Here is an 18615-nt window from a genome sequence, read left to right as displayed (position 1 = left end):
TCATAAGAGCATTCATTCTTGAGGTTGTTTCCATTAAATGAAAAATTGCTTGGTCCATAAAGATGTTATGATACCTGCATATGATCGGGAATGAAGGCATCTTGCTCTTTTGTCACTAGTTTAGACATAAATACCTTCATTCGATTGACCAAAATCTTGGCCACTGGTTTTTACAAAGTATTATGCGAGCTAATTGGCCTAAATCCTTAAATTCAATGGGACTGATTTTCTTGAGAATTAGGGTGATATATGTTAGCTTCCAAGAGTCTAGCATCATACCTGAAGCAAGACATCCTCAACTCCTGCGATAATGTGATCTCTGATGATCAGCCAAAAAGCTTTATAAAATAATGGTGGAAACCTATCAGGCCTAGACGCCTTATCAGAAGCAAGCTGCAACACAACATCTTCAATCTTTAAAGCTGTAACTGGGGTTATCAATCTATCATTGTCCTCCTCCATTAGTTTATAAGGAGCAGGTGGCAGAACAAACAAACAATCTGACAATTCCATGGACGGTGTAGATTGGAAATAATTCTGAAATGATCTACAAAATATATTAACACTTTCCATGTGCCATCTTATTTAACAATTTTAGTAATCTGTTCCGCTAGCGTCATGGAATTGTTGCCTTGTGAAAGAAATTATTGTTCAAATCTTTGTTTGTGGCATCAGCTGACAGCTTATACTACCTCCCAGGTAATAAAATGAAATTTCTGCCAAGTGTGGAGACTTCGCTCCATGTTTAGGTGTACTCAGTATCATTTGGAACAGGGTTAGGCTGCCAACCACAAAGGTTGGATTTATGGTGGAGGGTTTCTGATGCTTTTCTGAACTATCTTCTCCCCTGTGAATTGGGGAACAAGCACGCTACGTAGAAGTGGGAGATTTCATCCATGTCCAATCTGCTGTCAAAGTATTAGTCAATGGCAACAAGATTGGTGACCCTAATCTTAATATATAAAGCTTCTTTTGGGGTGGCTACAGCATACTCACTCCACGAGTTACAAGTTAATGCATCACGAACTCACAATTCAAAAAGCACAAGCTATTGGGTAGAGACTGGATCATGCAGATCATAATATTAAGTTTCAGACTAATCCAGGAAAATCATGGAAATTATTGGATCGAAGCACAGTTCAGCTGCAACATGGGAGAACAGAGGAAAAAAACTCACATTCCTTGCATATTTTGACATAATAGTTTTCTCTACATTCTTACATTCTAATAACAGCAGTGATTTCTACACTCTACTTATTCTGGCAAACACTATATATGAAACAACATGGATTAACGTTTCATAAATATTATACATAGATAGCATAATCAAGCTTTGAGCTCCAAAGCCAACTCATATTATATCACATAAGGATAAACAGTGGAGCTGATTCTAATCCAAGAATAGCTTGTGTAGGATTTAGACTTGGCTTCTATAGCTGGAAGGACTCACACCATCATACCATAGAGATATCTGCAGAACGGGATGGAACGGAGAGGTCTGACCCATGACAGACATCACCATTCCTGAGATGCAGTACTAGAAATTTCTGAACGTTAAGAGAGTGATCTACCCACTCACGTGGCGAAGCATCCATGCAGGCAAACTAGTGCCTCTAGCTTGATTCGATCTGCACTTGGAAGGAAAAAGAAAGCATCAACTTAAATTGCATTCAATATATTCCATCAGTGTTGATGCTTTTATTAGAATTTGTGAGCATCCGAGGACAAGGCAATTTTTCCTTTTTGTTGTTTCGGGGTCAAAAAAGAAAAAAAAGAAAAAAAAAGGGAATCAAGAAGCATGGGATGGATATTCTACCAGAAGAAGATTTCAGCATTTTTGTCACCAGGTAAATGTTTAGATGACCCGCTACGGATTTTAGCATTTTTTTTGTTGTTTGTGCATGTAATCTTATTTTTGGAGTGATTTTCTTCTGAGAGGTTTGCCGTTTTCCTTGAAAATTTTATGTAGCTCCTGCATTTTATTTCCGCCATATCTCAAGCAGTTTTATGTTGTTTTACTACCATGTTAGGACGGTTTATTTGCCACCATTTGTGAAATAATATTAATAAAAAAAGGGAATATCAAGGAATCTCTCAAACTGCATTTTACATACACACCCAAATTTACATGCAGATCATAACAGAATACCTTTTTTTTTTTTTAATTTCAATATTGAAAGTCTACGTACAAGATATCGTGAATTGGTTCCAACCATCTACCATCATAATAACAACAAACATAGTAACATACATCAATGACCAAAAACTGTTGCCTTAGTTGATTGGCATCTCTTCCCCGAGGGCTTGCATTAGATGAGTTCCAAGGTTCAAATCATGGATATCGCTTAAAATAAACATACATCAGTTGTACTCACAAGCGATTGCGTTTATTGGATTTTAGAGCTCCAAAGTTCAACGCAGCATTTGTTGTATACATTAGTTTCATTATTGAGAATATTTGTAAAACAAAAAGTCACTTCCTCATGTATATCAAAAGAACCAGGCAACATCATCAACAATTTAGCAGCAAGATCAATTTCCCACCAGTAACAATATCAAAGACAGGTCAGAAAAATATGAAAGACATCTTTCAAAATGGTCATCACATGACACATGCAAGAGTGCAAATTCCTAGCAAATTCATGGCAATAGAACGTCTGAACAGAACTATATGCCAAATATCAGATGGATGTCTTAAAAAACGAGAGAGGGAAAGGGCAGGGGGTGGGGGGGGGGGGGGGGTGGTGTTGGTTGTGGAAACCAATATTTCCTAACAAACATCCTTATCCTGCCTATAAAAACAATAAAATACTTCTAGCAGCTGATATACATAATTTTAAGGGAAACTGATTGGTTTACTTATCAAGCCATTACTCAAAAGAAAATCTAGTATATACATTTAAAAAAAAAAAAAAAAAAATCTGTGTTCCCATCTTACGGTCACTGCGCAAGGTAAAAACTATGTAAACAAATAGGCAGTGTTGGAGCAATGCGACATCCCTTATGCTGGTGGCTATTACAAGTCATGATGATCTTTTATGGCAAGCTTGTGCGGGAGCAGTGCAAGAATAATCGTGCTGATATCAGCAGTGAACACTTTCCGTCTTTAAAATTGGGAACTTGGTTGAAGAAAGTGTACCTGACGTGTAGGGTGGGGAAAGAGTCAGTTACTAGGAAGGGAAGTGGTGACGAAGAGCTTGTCCGAGGTTGGCTTTGTCGTTCGCAGTGTGGATGTTCGTTCTGAGCCCTGGCACTACTCTCCACGATCTGCTTGAAGACAGTATGGAAATCTGATATCAGAACTTGCGAGCATGGTTATGTTATGAAAGAAAAACATTAACATGTAGGACCCGACGGATGACATCTGACCCTTTTCTCCAGTATGCAATTCTGCTCTTGCAATGACTTCTCCTGTGCGAGAGACTAACAGTCAGATTGCCTAATGGGAGAGAAAAAAAAGAAAACGAAAAAAAAATTATCAAATTCATTGCTTTGTCAAACTATTCATGAGGCTTACAGGAACTTTATATTTCAAAGCAAGATTCACCGTACCAAAACTGATACCGATTGGCCGGCGGTATGGTTTGGTACACCATATCGTTTCATACCAAATCTGAACTGACATGGCAAAGAAAGTGGGGGAGGGGAAGAATTGAAGAGTGGAAGAGAGAGAGAGAGAGAGAGAGAGAGAGAGAGGGAGGGAAGGAGAGGGAGATGGTAGAGATGCCGGGAGATTTGAATGTTGATCGGACTTGATTACAATCCCAAGCATTTGAATGTCAACAAAACCCTAGAACTCGTATAATGTCTAAATACACATTTAAATCGTGATATTTTCTTGAACTCTAAAAACAACGAAATTTTAATCATGAAGTTACACATTTCTAAGTTTTATGTGTTAATGTGTTTAGCCATAAATTGGAACTCTTGGCAGTTTTCATGTTTGAAATTCCTTTGAATAACCTTCAGTGATTTATTCTAGAATCTCAATTCTGAGGCTCTAATTATAGAGTTAGTGGTTTCAAATCTCCACACGTTTAAGAATATCAACTTACAAAATTCAAATAGACACTTGGATTTCCAAACTCTAAAACATATTGGAATTAGGACTCGATGATTTCAGGTAATGCGACCCTGGTGTATCTAAAAGTCCAAAAAAGAGTTAAAACAACTGATGAAGAACTCTCTTAGCTGAGAACTTAATATGTTTTACATAAGACTAGGTAAATTACTAGTTCAGGACTAGAACCATAAAATTGAAAAAGGAAGAAAAGAAATCTTAAATGAGTCTAATGAGAGTTTCATTAGTTTTGAAGTTCCAAAACTTTAAGAGTTTCATATCTGACTAGGAGATTGAACAGATAATGTCAGTCGTACTAGAGTTTCATGGGTTGGAACTCATCTTATATAGCCTCATAAAATTTGAAATTCAAAAGTTCAATCTCTTCAATATTTTAGGTGTTCATGGTAGAACTCTGAGACTGAATATATAGTTTTATTTTTTATTTTATTTTATTTTATTTTTAACTTGAAACTGATAATGGTCTCATAAGTTCAAAACTATTGATGTTAAAAGATTCTCATCCTATATATGAATTATTAATGACACATGTTTGCAGTTTTTGACTTGTGTTCAACAATGAAACTCCTGGTTTTTGCAGATGGAATGCTTTTGTGAACAATGAAACTCCTGGTTTTTGCAGATTGAACTCTTTTGTGAACCTTCTTCTACTACTATAATAAGTAAGAATATTGTTTCTTCGGTTTAGTGCATTCACAAGACTCTACTTGTGACAATTGTTGTGGCATATCTTGGTCTTATCCTCTTTTTACCGCCATGCCTACCTCTCGTGCTGGTTAGCCTTACCAAATTTGGATGCTTGCCTTTCCAAATTTGGGTGCTTGAAGCCAAAAGCTTTGTGTGAGCTAGATTCAACCACATAAGCTAGCCCAAAAGATTTATCTGTCTCAAGGCACTCATCTTCCAACTGCTATTGATACACTATGCCATCAAAAGTTTTACATCATCATTGCACGTCATAATAATTATCATATGCTCCCAGCTTTTGGTAAAGGTCTAATTACAACCTGAATATATTGCTCATCAGTGAAGATGTGGCCAGCTGCCTTCAACTCCCTTATCATGTTTAACATCTCCCTAAGATGCTGCTCCATAATCTAGCTGCCTTCAACTCTCTTATCATGTTTAATATCTCCCTAAGATTCTGCTTCATAATATTATCTAGGCACTTCTTATAGGAGTCAAACTTGATAGTTAGTCTCCTCAACTTAGTAAGCTAAAGTACTCCATACTTCTCTTTCACAGCAAGCCATATTTTCTGAGCAATGTCATACTCGAACTCACATATGAGATCATCCTATATACTACTCAGCAACTTGATACAAGCAATAATGTTCTTCTTCTAGACCAAACAAGCCTCATGATCTCTCTTATATTGAGCAGAAGTATCCTACTCAAGCTCAACCATGGTATGGTTAAATATCTCCAAAACCTCTTATGCTTCAAGGATTTATTGAACTTTTCGATGCCAAATGTCATATTTGTCACCATTCAACTTATCACTCTTGTTCAACTCAACCATGATATTCTTAGATACAGCTGCTGTATTCATTACATCCATATAAAGACACAGTACACACAATAAATACTAGCACACAAAGAAATATCAAATATCATATACACATATATTATACTTTTAAGCAAAAACAAACTAAACTAATGATAATCTAACATAAGACATAATTGAAAGTGTGCTATACTTTTGATCATCTTCCATGTTCAAATGTCTAGTCATCATTGACTTAGAACAATTAGCTCAAAAATTTTAACTTCTAGATAAGAACTTTCTTTGCATTCTATCAACCTTAGAATTCCCACTCAATAATATATTTAACATGTTATAACAACAAACAATAAACATATGTAAGCTAAAATATACAACATGGCATTAATAGACTACAAATTAAGTTCATAAAAAGTTATATGGACAAGAGACTATTTACAAGTGTAAGAGGTTTAACAAACAAATTTTTGAGGCATATGCTTTACAATCAAACCAAATAAAGTATTATTCCAAAATATAATTTTTACTAAGTCTTCTATACTCTTGATATGACAATCGATTCTCTATGTTGAAAACAAACTATTCTAGTATGATTTTGTCTCTCTCTGTCTGGCCATGGATCCCAAGGATCCTTATCGCTTCTGCAATAGCCCAAGTGTCTTGTACTGCAAAGATTTGGAAACTGAAATAATATCATGTTTTGCCTAATCTAAGATAATATGCAGGTGCTCCTTAGCCAACTCAAGCTCATATGCTATGTTGTAGAAAGATTTTGGATAAAAATAAATAATACCCTACACTTTATCTTAATTTGCAAATATCCCTTTATATCTTTCATTGCTATAACGTCAGACCTATATTTTTCAATTTGTTGTAATGTCGATATGACTGATCGCTCAATTTAGAGTTAGATAGCCGACACATACACGGCAAATTATTTAAAGTTAGCTGATGTGAATGTGTTGGGTTATTTTAAAATGGTATAGAATATCACGTGGAACTGAAATAGTTAAAAGACCAAACTACCCATGCCCTAACCTTAAACCTATCTCCTCCCTTAACCCTTCTCACAAAGACAGCCACACAACCCTGCAGGTGTCCCTCGGCCATCGCCACTACTACCCCCATCCCCCCCCCACCCCTATCCTCTCCTCCTCTCTGTCTTCTTTTCTTTCTCTCTCTTTCCTCCTCTCTCTCTCCTCTCTTTTTTCTTTCTTTCCAAAACTTGAGTGAAAAAGATGAATAACACTATTGAGAGTTTTTTTTTTTTTTTATTTTTGCTCTCTTTTCAGAGCTAGTTTTTGATCTATGAGCCATGAAACAGCAATAGTTCAATACCATTAACCCAATAGCAACTACAGGTCCCACAACTATTCCAATTATAACTCCCAACTTGTTCTTTCCTGAGGGTGACTTAGGCATGAGTAGGGTTTATGGTTTGTCTCCCATGATTGAACATTATGGATATTTCGTCGATCTATTAAGCCATGTCGGGAGGACTGTTGAAGCTGAAAGATTGAGCTAGTGCATGCCTATCGAGCCCAACAGGGACATATGGGGGCTCTGCTCAATGGGTGCCTAATGCATGGGCATACTGAGCTAGGGAAGAGAGTTGGTTGGCATGCATGTGATCGAGTTGGCGCCACACCATTGTGGGAGGCATGTGCATCTCGCCAATGTACATGCTGCAATGGGCAGGTAGGAAGGTGTTGTGAAGGCAAGATGAGCAATGAGGGATAGGAGAGTGGAAACTACAAGTTGGAGCCTAATTGAAATAAATGGAGGGCCGTAGGATTTTAGCTGATGACAAAGGACATCCCCAACAAGAAGAGATATATAGGATGTTGTTTGATCTCAACATGGAATTAGTTTAATCAAAATAAGCCCATCGGAAGTCACATTCACCGAATACTCCTTGAACAGATATGTAAAGTTGGAATCCTTGGAAGTGAAATCACATGAGAACAAACTCATCCATGATGACCATCAATAGGGCTGAGCTCAAATCATGGCTAGAATTGGTAGAGGATAGAAATAGAGACGGATCCAATGCCATCCATTTTGCCGGATATCAAACTTGTTATAGTCCAATTCAAAGAAGACATGAAGGGACTGATATATGGGTGATGGAAGAGAAAAAGTGGAGGTGGAAAAGGTACCATCTCCAGAAGTTTTTAGAACAAATGGACTGCTGTGAATCAGGAACAAAGACCTGGCCTCGGATCGAGGCATTTTAGGAGGAACCACAAGCAAGGTGCTGTTGGTAGGGGTGAATGCAGCAAAAGAAACATCAACTAAGAAGGTGTTAAAAGCAAGAGAAAAGAGCAAAGAGATCTAACTCAATAGTCTCATCTCCTTCATCTCCAACACCTACCAAGATAAATACCAGACCAAAGATTATAATAGATTGCTAAAGATTTCTAATCCCTATGTATCTAGAATCACCAAATCCTCATTTTTCCTAAAACCCCCTACTTCTCCAGTCTAGCTCCTTGGAAACCTAATCTCTTGCTCAAAATCTAGAGGACAGTGTAAAAGCTCCAACAGTAATACAATAGCAAAAAAACCATAGAAAGCAGCACTTTTCTAAGATCTTACTCCTCAAGCAAGAACCAAAAACTCTTGATAGTGCTCTTCATTAAGGATGCAATTGAGCTAAACCGAGTTAAATAGCTGAAAGCTCGAGCTTGACTCGACTCAAAATACTTGGCTCGAGATCGATCGAGTCTTAATATCCTAAAGTCAAGCTCGGCTCGATGAAAGATAGGTAAAACTCGAGATCAACTGAAATATCAATCAAGCTAAGCTCAAAATCGAGCCTTAGCCTATTAATAATATACGTATTAATATATATATTATAAATAAAAATAATATTATTAAATATATATATAAACTCGAGTAAACTCGTGAGCTTTTGAATCGAGTATCTTACTACTCGAGCTCGATTCGAAAAACTATTCGAGCTTGACTAAAGCTCAATAATAACTGAATCGAGTTAAGTTCAGACTCGAGTTGAGCTCGAATAGCTCGTGAAAAGCAAGGCTCATTTACACCCCTACTTTTCATTTTCTTCACCCAAGGTTTGGAAATAGAGGAAGTAAAGGGAGAGAGGAAAGAGGGGCAAAAGAATCTAAAGAGAGAGGGGAAGATGAGGATAAGGGTAGGGACGACGGCAAGCAGTGGATGGGAGCAACAGCGATGATGGCCGTGGGTTCACCGGCATGGGTTGTATGGTAATCTTAGGGAGACTGGTTGAGGGAGAAGATAGGGTTTAGATATTTTGATCTTTTAAATCTGGTCCCATTTTAAAATGATACAAAAAATCCATATCAGCGATCAACTCTAAATAATTTGCCACATGTGCACTAGCGGCGGGCTCTATCCTATATTGAGCAAATTGGAAAATGTAAAATTGACATTACAACAATTGAAGATGCAAGAAAATATTTATAAATTGAGATAAAATATAATGTTATTTACTTTTTATTCAAAGATTTAACTTCTCATTTTCTATATTTTTTCATACTACAGTTTTCCATTCTGCTAGCACTGAGTTAAGCAGAGTAATAATCTGTTCCCAAATAGAGAAATTGATTCCATAACATCTAAGAGATCTTATTAAATTATGCAATATTCTTATATGCATTTGCATAGTATATTTAAGGTTTATCTTATCATTTTTGAATTCTTCATAAATAATATTGTATTCCGTCGCCCATTATTCATTATATACACATGAGAGAAAAAGAATTAATATATATTTTTGTTGCAAGGCTCAAAATCTGGAGTAGAGCGACTCAAATCGAGTGAGATTGGGTTGGAATGATCCTTGCAATCCAATGAAAATTCCTCCAATCTGCAAAACCAGTCAAGAAGCTGAATAAGGATCCTCTGGTTCCGAACCGTCCGATGCTTAAATCAGTTCGAGCCTTGAGAATAAGGATAGAAAAGAGTGGAAGAGTAAGAGAGATTGAGTGGAACATGAAGAGGGCTAGGTGGGAGCCAAGGTTCTGACTTAATTTCCTACCAACAGAATTTTTTCTAGTTTCAAAGAGCATAACCTACCTATGGAGGATCCCTGACCCTCTATTTATAGAGGAGATGGGGAGGCCGTTCCAAAGTTTGTTAGACTGTTAGAGGAGTATATTAGACGGTTAGAGAGCCATCTGTGAGCTGACATACAGCTGTGCATATGAGCTTGGATATGAAATCATGGCCAGTTGTGGCTGGGTTGTAAAAACTGCGGGGGGCGTTTACAGAATGATTAAGTCCGTCACTATAATAGTTCTCTTCGATATATGACCGGGTGAGATAGAGACGTCATAATAGTCATCCCGGATATAAGAGGCATCGAGATTTAGATCGATAAATATCCAACCTGAATATTTTCTTGTCAGCTGAGACGTCATCCGGACAGAATACAAAGATGTCTTTTATTCAGGTTGGTAAAATACCGAGCTGAATCGACTAACCGGTAAATTGGTCTGCTGGAATTTAGTACTTTGAGATTGATATCTCTTTGATCTCATATAATGATGCCACGTGTCTTGAGGTTGGTTTAATGCATCAATATTTTGCCCTCTATTTTCTATATTCGAGGTGATAATTTTCTGATCAGACTAGGAAGTAAAAGTATCTTCATAAGGTTGGATTTTTATCAATTTGGAAGGTGTTTGCCATAGAGACCGGAGTTTACCAGTCAGGATATCTTATTTTCGAATTAAAATTTTTGATCTGATTTCTTACCGATCAGGAGATCTCATTTTTGTATTTGCCTTTTGACTCAGTCTTTCACTGACCAGAAGATCTTATCTTTATGCCTGAATTTTTGGTTCGATTTTTATCGATCAAGAGATCTTATCTTCGTACTTGAATTTTTGGTCCGATCTTCACTGATCGGAAGATTTTATCTCCACATTTGACTTTTGGCTCGATTTTTCATCGATCAAAAAATCTTATCTCTATGTTTGAATTTTTGATCCGATTTTTATCGATCAGAAGATCTTATCTCCATACTTAAATTTTCGATCCGATCTTCACCGATCGAGAGATTTATCTCCACATTTGACTTTTGACTCAATTTTTGACCAATCAGATCTTATCTGTTCTTGCTTTTTGACTCGATTTTTATCGATCAAGAGATCTTATCTCCATATTTTACCTCAAAATTTTTTGGACTAGTGTTGTCGCCACTTGAAATAAATATGCCACACCTCGAGAGCGTCAAAATTAATTACTTGGTTGAAAATAAAGAGACTTAACCTTTCAAAAAATGATCCGCCAAATCTTCTATCATCATTGCTTGGACGGATGGTTTGAAAATATCAAATAAAAATGCATCATTTGTCAACACCTGATTGGCTTATCAGCTTGGACAGGGATTGGTCTGTCGTGGCTAAATTTGGAGGGAGATATGCCTAACCGTCATTTGCTCGAGTGTCGGATCAACACCAGATGTCACAAATCAACAAGGAGGTCAGTTAATCCAGGCCATCGGTTCGCCTATAAAAGATTTTTACCCCTCGATCACTGTTCATTTCTGCTGCTACCGTACGAAGATGCTGCCGTTACCATGCGAAGATGCTGCCAGATTATTTTCAGAGACTTCTCTGCATTGAATGGCCATCAAAAACAACGAAAAGCTTCACCGGAGTGGTAGGAAAGGAGTTCATTCTTCATCTCTCGGGAGGATTTCACTTGTCTCTTTTAAGTATCGATCCTCTCTCATTTGTTCTCTTTCAGCCGTAGGGTAGCCTTTCTTTCTTTTTCAATTCGTTTCATTTCTCCTTCACATTTTTTTTCGAGAAATATGTCCAAGAGAGGTAGAAAAGAGAAAGAGACCATCGATGACTTACAAATTAGGTCGACCTAGCCTTTATTGGCTATTGAGGTAAAAAATCTACCCAGAAGGATCCTGAAATCGGTTCCATAGGTGAGGGGATTCTGGATTATAGCATAGAATCTCCTGTGCGTGGTCTCACAGACTACCTCGGTCCAAAAATAGAGAGATCTATTTTGATCGAGGAGAATCTCAAAATCCTTAGAAAAAAATATGATATACCCGACGAGTATGAGATGATAGTGTCAGATCCAGAAGGTCTGATTTCTGAACCTCCCGAGAGTTGTATAGCTTTCTATGATGAGTCCCTTCGATCCAGTCTGTGATTTCCACTGCATCACTTTTTTGGTAATATTTTTTATTTTTATAGGGTCCACCCCGCCCAGATAACTTCAAACGTAATTAGAATGATCATAGTATTCATAATCATGTGTAATTTTCTTCACATAGATCTTAGAATCTCTCTGTTTAGGTCTTTAGTCCCTTTTGAAAAGACATCCAAGTGAGAAAGACTGATGATACTTTTCATCTTGAAAAAATCGTAAGTTTGGACCTAGTCTTCTCTCTTCAATTTACGATTGGAAAGACCATTTTTTCTTCATCCGGACTCCTATTCCATGAGATTTTAGGACTTTCTGGGCACGTCCGGACACGAAGCATAATTCCAACGATGAAATTTTTTTCAGAGATGAGATGGCTCATTCAATCTTGACTACCACTAAAACACCCAAGCTATCCTCTGATAAATGATCAAGCATTGTATGATGCTGGTATCAGTCTGTACTCTGTTCAAAGTAAGATCGAAGTGTTTACTTTTCAATTTTATCCTTTCTTTCCCATTTTCATTATTCTGAAATGTCTAATACAGAAATAAGTTCAATCCAAAGAGGATGGAGGATAGAAAGAGAAAGGATCAATCAAAGCCATCTCCTGCAGCCCCCACACCAAAGAGAGTCAAAGGCGTGGAACATCCTGCTCAGGCGTTGTCTCGATCTTCTTCAGCGACCCCTTCTCTAGCTAACTCGGAGAGAAGTAAAGCTTTTCGAGGACCACAAAATTCTCTCCAGGCCTTATCACTGGAACCCCCACCTCACCAACCCACTTTGATGAGGATCAAAAATAACAATGCCCGACCTGCGCCTCCTTCCAAAGAGACAGGATGCAAACCGACTGCAACTTCCACAGCCCTGTCAAGCTCGATCGAGAGAGATGCCGTGACGTGAATGTCATTTTTGGAGCAGCCCCAATGGGACCACAATCTTCTTGAATCAGTGATGCGGACCATTGATCTAGAAGCACATCGAAAAAACAAACCAGAGGAGATCGCCAACCACGGCTTCGAACAGCTCATGCATGTGAGTTTTTCTTTCTTTTCTTTGTTTCTTTTTCTTTTTTTTTCTTTCTTTTTTTTATTTCGATGAATGACCAATCTGAACCTTTGTCTTGCAAGTCACCATCGATTTCAAGGTCATGTATGAGAACATAGCCTATTTGTTGAAAAATAAAGAGACCATGGATGCCATTCTGATCATTCTTCAGGAGGAGAAGAAAAAAAAATTTGAACTCATTGCGAGACTCAAACATCAACTTGAAGAGAAGCTGAAGGCAATGGAGGAAAAGAATTAGAATCTATTGGACCTTCAGCAAAAAATCAATGATCAAAAGAAGAAGATTTTTGATTTGCACACTATCGTCGAGAAGAATAAAAAACTGGAGCCGAGGCTTACAGAGATGAAGAAAGCCAATGAGGCTCATGAGAAGGCTATCAAGGCCTTGAAAAGTTAAACAGGAGCAGGACAAGACGACCAAGGTGGTAGAATTATACAAGGCCTCCGAGGAGTTCGAAAAAGAAGTATCAGAGATCTCTGATGGCACATATGATTATGCCTTAAGTCAGTGCCGTAATTTAATCAAAAAATTATATCCTAAGGTAGATATCTCCAAGATCACTTCGAAGGTAGCCGTCGAGAAGGGCGTAAAGAGGGATCTCGAGTCGTCTCCTGAAGTGGTGGAGCCAGCTAAAGAGTCTGGTCGATCTCTTATCGAGATGAATAGAACTTAGGCCATTGCCATAGAGCCTATATATCTACGGTGTCTCCAGTAAAGACTGAGGTTCTCAAGGCCGACAAGAAATCAGAGTTTACTACAACTGCAGAGCCTACTACAGCTGATGTTGCTCAGAGATCGGAGCAAACCAAAAAGGAATTGATCAAGAAGAATTCCAATGCACCGATAATTATTCGATAGAGATTTTTCTTTCTTTTGAGGTGTATTGAATAGATACAGGTCTTCTTCTTCTTTTTTTTTTTTGAAACATGTAAACCCGATATGGGCTTTCACTTTTGCATTTTTCTTTCACATCAATGTAAGAAATATTTTTCAAGCATCATGATTTGGCTCGTGTATTCTAGTAAATTTCATTGCTTGCCAGGATAAAATAATTACATATATCTTTATAATTCAACAGAATCGAAAATTGGTAACCTTAAATTTACCTGTCATCAATTAATTGAAAGTCATGGTTCGGATGTACCTTTATTGGTATAACCTCGAACGAATCAAGTTGAAGATTCGATCCAGAGATCGATATTTTCAAGGAAACCCAAAGACAATCTCGCTCCAGAGATCAATATAATATCTTATCGGTTCAAAATCGATGTAAGATCCTTTCGGTCTCGTGTTTGGTATAAGACTCATCAGTTGATGGGGGGATCAAGCCCTTCGGGGTTGTGCTGGACTGAAATCTGAAATAACATCCTCATCTCCCAGGGCCACACCTGACTGAAACCTAAATCAGCATTCATGCCTTTCGGGGCTCTACCGGACCAAAATCTGAATTATTCATGCCCTTCTGGGCTCTACTGGAGTGAAATCCGAAGAAATCAGAATTAACATTCATGCCCTTTCGAGGCTTTATCGGACTGAAATTTGGATTGATATATATGCCCTAAGGGACTTTACCAGACTAGAATCCGGATGGATATACATGCCCTTCGGGGCTTTATCGGATTGAAATCCGGATTAATATGTATACCCTTTGGGACTTTACTGAATTAAATTCCAGATTGATATATATGCCCTTCGGGGCTTTATCAGATCGAAATTCGGATATGTCTGCCCTTCGGAGCTTTATCAGACCGAAATCTAAATTGATATATATGCCCTTCGGAGCTTTATCGGTCTAAAATTCAGATTGATATATATGCCTTTCGGGGCTCTATCAAATCGAAATATGGATTGATATGTATGCCCTTAAAAATTTTATCGGACTGAAATCTGGATTGATATATATGCTCTTCGGAGCTTTACCGAACTGAAATCCAGATTGATATATATGCCCTTCGAGGCTTTACCGGACTGAAATTTGGATTTATATATATGCCCTTCGGGGCTCTACCAGTTTAAAAACCGAATCTCGATAAATGGGAGAACATGACATACAAGAAAGAGCTCGTTAGAGAATTTTCATTGATAATATTTTCTGAGATTTTTAAAATTTCAAGTGAGGAGAATAATAGACCCATCTAAATTCTCAATTCTATAAGCCTCTGGATGAATTACATCAGTGATTCGATAAGATCCTTTTCAATTGAGAGCTAGTTTACCTTGCTCAGTAGGTTTTGAAACTTCAGCTCGTCTTAAGACGATATCACCCTTCTGAAATAACTTCGATTTCACCCAGATATTGTAATACTTAGCAATTCTCTACTTATAGATTGCCATTCTAATATGGGCTTGTTCTCTCACTTTATTAAGAAGATCCAAATCGATCTTCAATCAGTAAAACTTGATTGCCTCATAAAAATTTCTGACTCTATCAGATAATAGGCCAATCTCAACTGGAGTCATAGCTTCAATCCCATAGATGAGCCTGAAAGAAGTTTTTCTTATCGAAATCCGATGTGGTTCGATATGCCCATAGTACACTCTATAGCTCTTCAATCCATAACCCTTCTGCATCAGTGAGCCTTGTCTTCAAACCCTGAAGAATTGTTCTATTAGTTACTTCAACCTCATCATTTAACTGCAGATGTCTAACAAAAGTAAGTCGATGATCAATATAAAATTTGGAACAGAATTCATTAAACTTGGGGTTGTCAAACTACCGACCATTATCAGTGATGATTCAAGGTAAACCAAATCGGCATATTATAGATTTTCAAACAAAATCTTGCATCTTTTTCTCTGTGATTTGGGCTAAAGGTTCTGTCTTTACTCATTTTGTGAAATAATCAATGACCACCATCGAAAATTTTTTTTGGCCTGCCGCTACTAGAAAAGGCCCCAATATATCCATCCCTCATATTGCAAAAGGCCAAGGGACGATAATAGAAATAAGCTCAGTAGCAGGTAAATGTTAGATGTTAGCATGTCTTTGGTATTGGTCGCACTTGTTGACAAGATCAGCTGCATCTTTTTGAATAGTTGGCTAATAGTAACCTTATCGGATTACTTTATAAGCAAGTGACCTACCCTCCGGATAGTTTTCACATGTCCCCTCATGTACTTCTCGAAATGCATAGTCAATTTCAGATGATGTCAAGCATCAAAGTAGAAGAGAATAAGATTTCTTATATAAATGGTGTACTTGAAGAATATCCCATGGAGCTTGTTTTTTAATATTTCTGGCCTTGGTTGGATCATCGGGCAGAACTCCTTTGATATGTAATCTACAAGGAGATCAATCCAACTCGGCTCATGATCGATCTGAACTATCGAGAACATCTCAATACTAGGCCTATCCAACTATTCAATTAGTACTTTCTGATTCAGTTCGAAAAAACTCAAAATAGCGAGCTGTGGTAGAGCGTCAGTCCGAACATTTTTCGATCTGAAAATTTGGAGTACTTCAATCTCTTCAAAATTTTCAGATAGTTTTTTGACATTCTGCAGATAACGAGCCATCGTAGAATTCTTGGCTTCAAAGTGACCCCGGACTTGACCGACGATAAGTTGCGAGTCTATAAAAATCTTTAATTTTCAGACTCCGAGCTCTTGCCATTTTCAGACCTACCGTTAAGGCTTCATATTCAGCACCATTATTAAAAATGTAAAAATTGAACCTTAGGACCTACTCAATTACGAATCCTTCAGGACTAGCTAGAATTAAAACAGTGCCACTTCTCTAAGAATTTAAGGCTCCATCTACATGTAGGATCCAGAATAAATTATCACTTTTAGGACTTGTCAGGATTGACCCATCATCTGGGACAGTGCACTCTACAACAAAATCAGCTAGTACCTGACCTTTGACTGCAGTTTGAGATCGGTAGTGGATATCGAATTCACTGAGTTCAATAGCCTATTTGGCGATCTGACCTAAAGTATCAACTCTTTGTAATATTGTTCTAAGCGACTGGTTTGTCAATATTGTAACAGTATGAGCTTGAAAGGCCTGAGTTCCGGACTGCCATGATCAAAGCATATATCATCTTTTTAATTTTTTTATACCGAATCTCTACATCTCGTAACAGTTTGCTGGTGTAATAGATAGGCCTTTGAATGTCCATTTCTTTTCGGATAAGAATCGAGCTGACTGCATAAAATGAGATGAAAATATACATGTATAGTTTTTCACCTTCGACTGACTTAGAAAGATGTGGAGAGCCAAGATACTTCTTAAGATCTTCAAAAAAGCAGTCTGGCATTCTTCTGTCCAGTTGAAATTTTTGATATTTTTTAATATTTTAAAAAATACAAGGCATCTTTTAGCCGATCTAGAAATAAATCGACTGAGGACTGCCACCCGTCCGATGAGCTGCTGGATTTCTTTGATAGAGGTCGGATATTTTATTTTCAATAATGCTCGAATCTTTTCAGGATTAGCTTCTATTCCTCTTTGATTAATGAGAAAATCAAAAAACTTACCTGAGCCAACTCCGAAGGCACATTTGTTAAGATTTAACTTCATCTAATGCCTCCTAAGTTCTCCAAATGCTTCCTTCAGGTCAGTAATATACCGATCCTCTTCGATGCTCTTTACTATCATGACATCAATACAGACCTCCATATTCTGATCAATTTGTTGCTTGAAAACTTTGTTGACGAAATGCTGGAATGTAGCACCTATATTTTTAAGACCAAAAAGCATCATTTTGTAACAATACAATCTTTTTTCAATAATAAAAATAGTATTTTTTTCATTTTTTAGAGCTATTTAAATTTGATTATAGCCTAAGAAAGCATCCATAAAGCTTAGCTTGTGACCAAATGTAACATCTACAAGCTGATCAATCCTCGGTAGAAAAAAACTATCCTTCAGACAAGCTTTATTAAAATCTTTATAATCGATGCATATCCTCCATTTGCCATTGACCTTCTTGACCATAACAACATTAGCTATTCATTTTGGGTAATGAGCTTTCTTGATGAATTTTGCTTTTAAAAGCATGTCACTTTCTCATCGATGGCTTTGTCTTTCCAGGACAACTTTTTTTCTTCTATTGAACCAGTCTGAAATTTAGATCCATATTTAGTTCATGAATAATCACATCAGCAGAGATGCCAGGGATATCAAGGTCGACCAAACAAAGATGTCAGCATTTGCTCAACTTAATCATTTTAACCCTTAAGCCAGGCTTGAGGTTTACACCGATCTGGACCATTTTTCTCGGACATCTCCCAAAGAAATGGCTTCAAGCTTTTCTATCGGTTCACTTCGAATTTTTTTGACCTCATCCAATGCATTCGAAATATCAACTGGCACAGTTTCCACCGATTATTTTATCTTAGCAGAAATCATAAAATACTGTCAAGCCACCATCTGGTCGCTACATATTTTACCAACTCCTTCCTTAGTCGGAAAACATACCAGCAGATGGTAAATAAAAATAATGGCCTTGAGAGTGTTGAGACCAAATCGATCTAGAATAGCATTATAAGTAGATGAAACTTTGACCATTAGAAAAGTGAGCAGCACCATTAACTGTCTTGATTCCTGTTCTGCTGTAACCGGCAAGATAATTTCTTCCTCAACCGCCACTGAATTTTTTGAGAACTCGATGAGGAAAGTATCAACCCGTCTGAGCTGTCCGATCGGATTTATTTTTGAAAAAGCATCATAGAAAATACATAAGCAGATCTTCCATTATCAATAAGAACTATTTTTACATCATATTTTGCTATCATCATAGAGACGACAACAGCATTATTATGAAGGATTTGAATCTCCTTTACATTATTTTTAAAAAA

General features: G+C 37.3%; 1 protein-coding gene across 5 annotated transcripts in view; it reads right to left on the bottom strand.

Moving 5' to 3' along the window:
* Positions 1-1151: 1151 nt before the first annotated feature.
* LOC105058117 (protein VERNALIZATION 1) overlaps positions 1152-18615 on the bottom strand; it is a 48904-nt gene continuing 31440 nt past the window's right edge. For 3 of the 5 annotated variants that reach the window (XM_010940915.4, XM_073249220.1, XM_073249219.1), the window contains 3 exons: positions 3370-3411; positions 3140-3267; positions 1152-1628 (listed from right to left, as the gene is read on the bottom strand). In XM_010940915.4, coding sequence (XP_010939217.1) covers positions 1568-1628; positions 3140-3267; positions 3370-3411 — 231 coding nt within the window. In that variant the 3' untranslated portion in view covers positions 1152-1567. Of the gene's footprint in view, positions 1629-3139; positions 3268-3369; positions 3440-18615 lie in introns of those variants that run through there. The other 2 variants (XR_012137138.1, XM_073249222.1) reach the window with 2 other exon arrangements.

Source organism: Elaeis guineensis, chromosome 15, assembly GCF_000442705.2.
Source record: "Elaeis guineensis isolate ETL-2024a chromosome 15, EG11, whole genome shotgun sequence".
Lineage (NCBI taxonomy): Eukaryota > Viridiplantae > Streptophyta > Magnoliopsida > Arecales > Arecaceae > Elaeis > Elaeis guineensis.
This window is presented reverse-complemented; position numbering and strand designations above follow the sequence as displayed.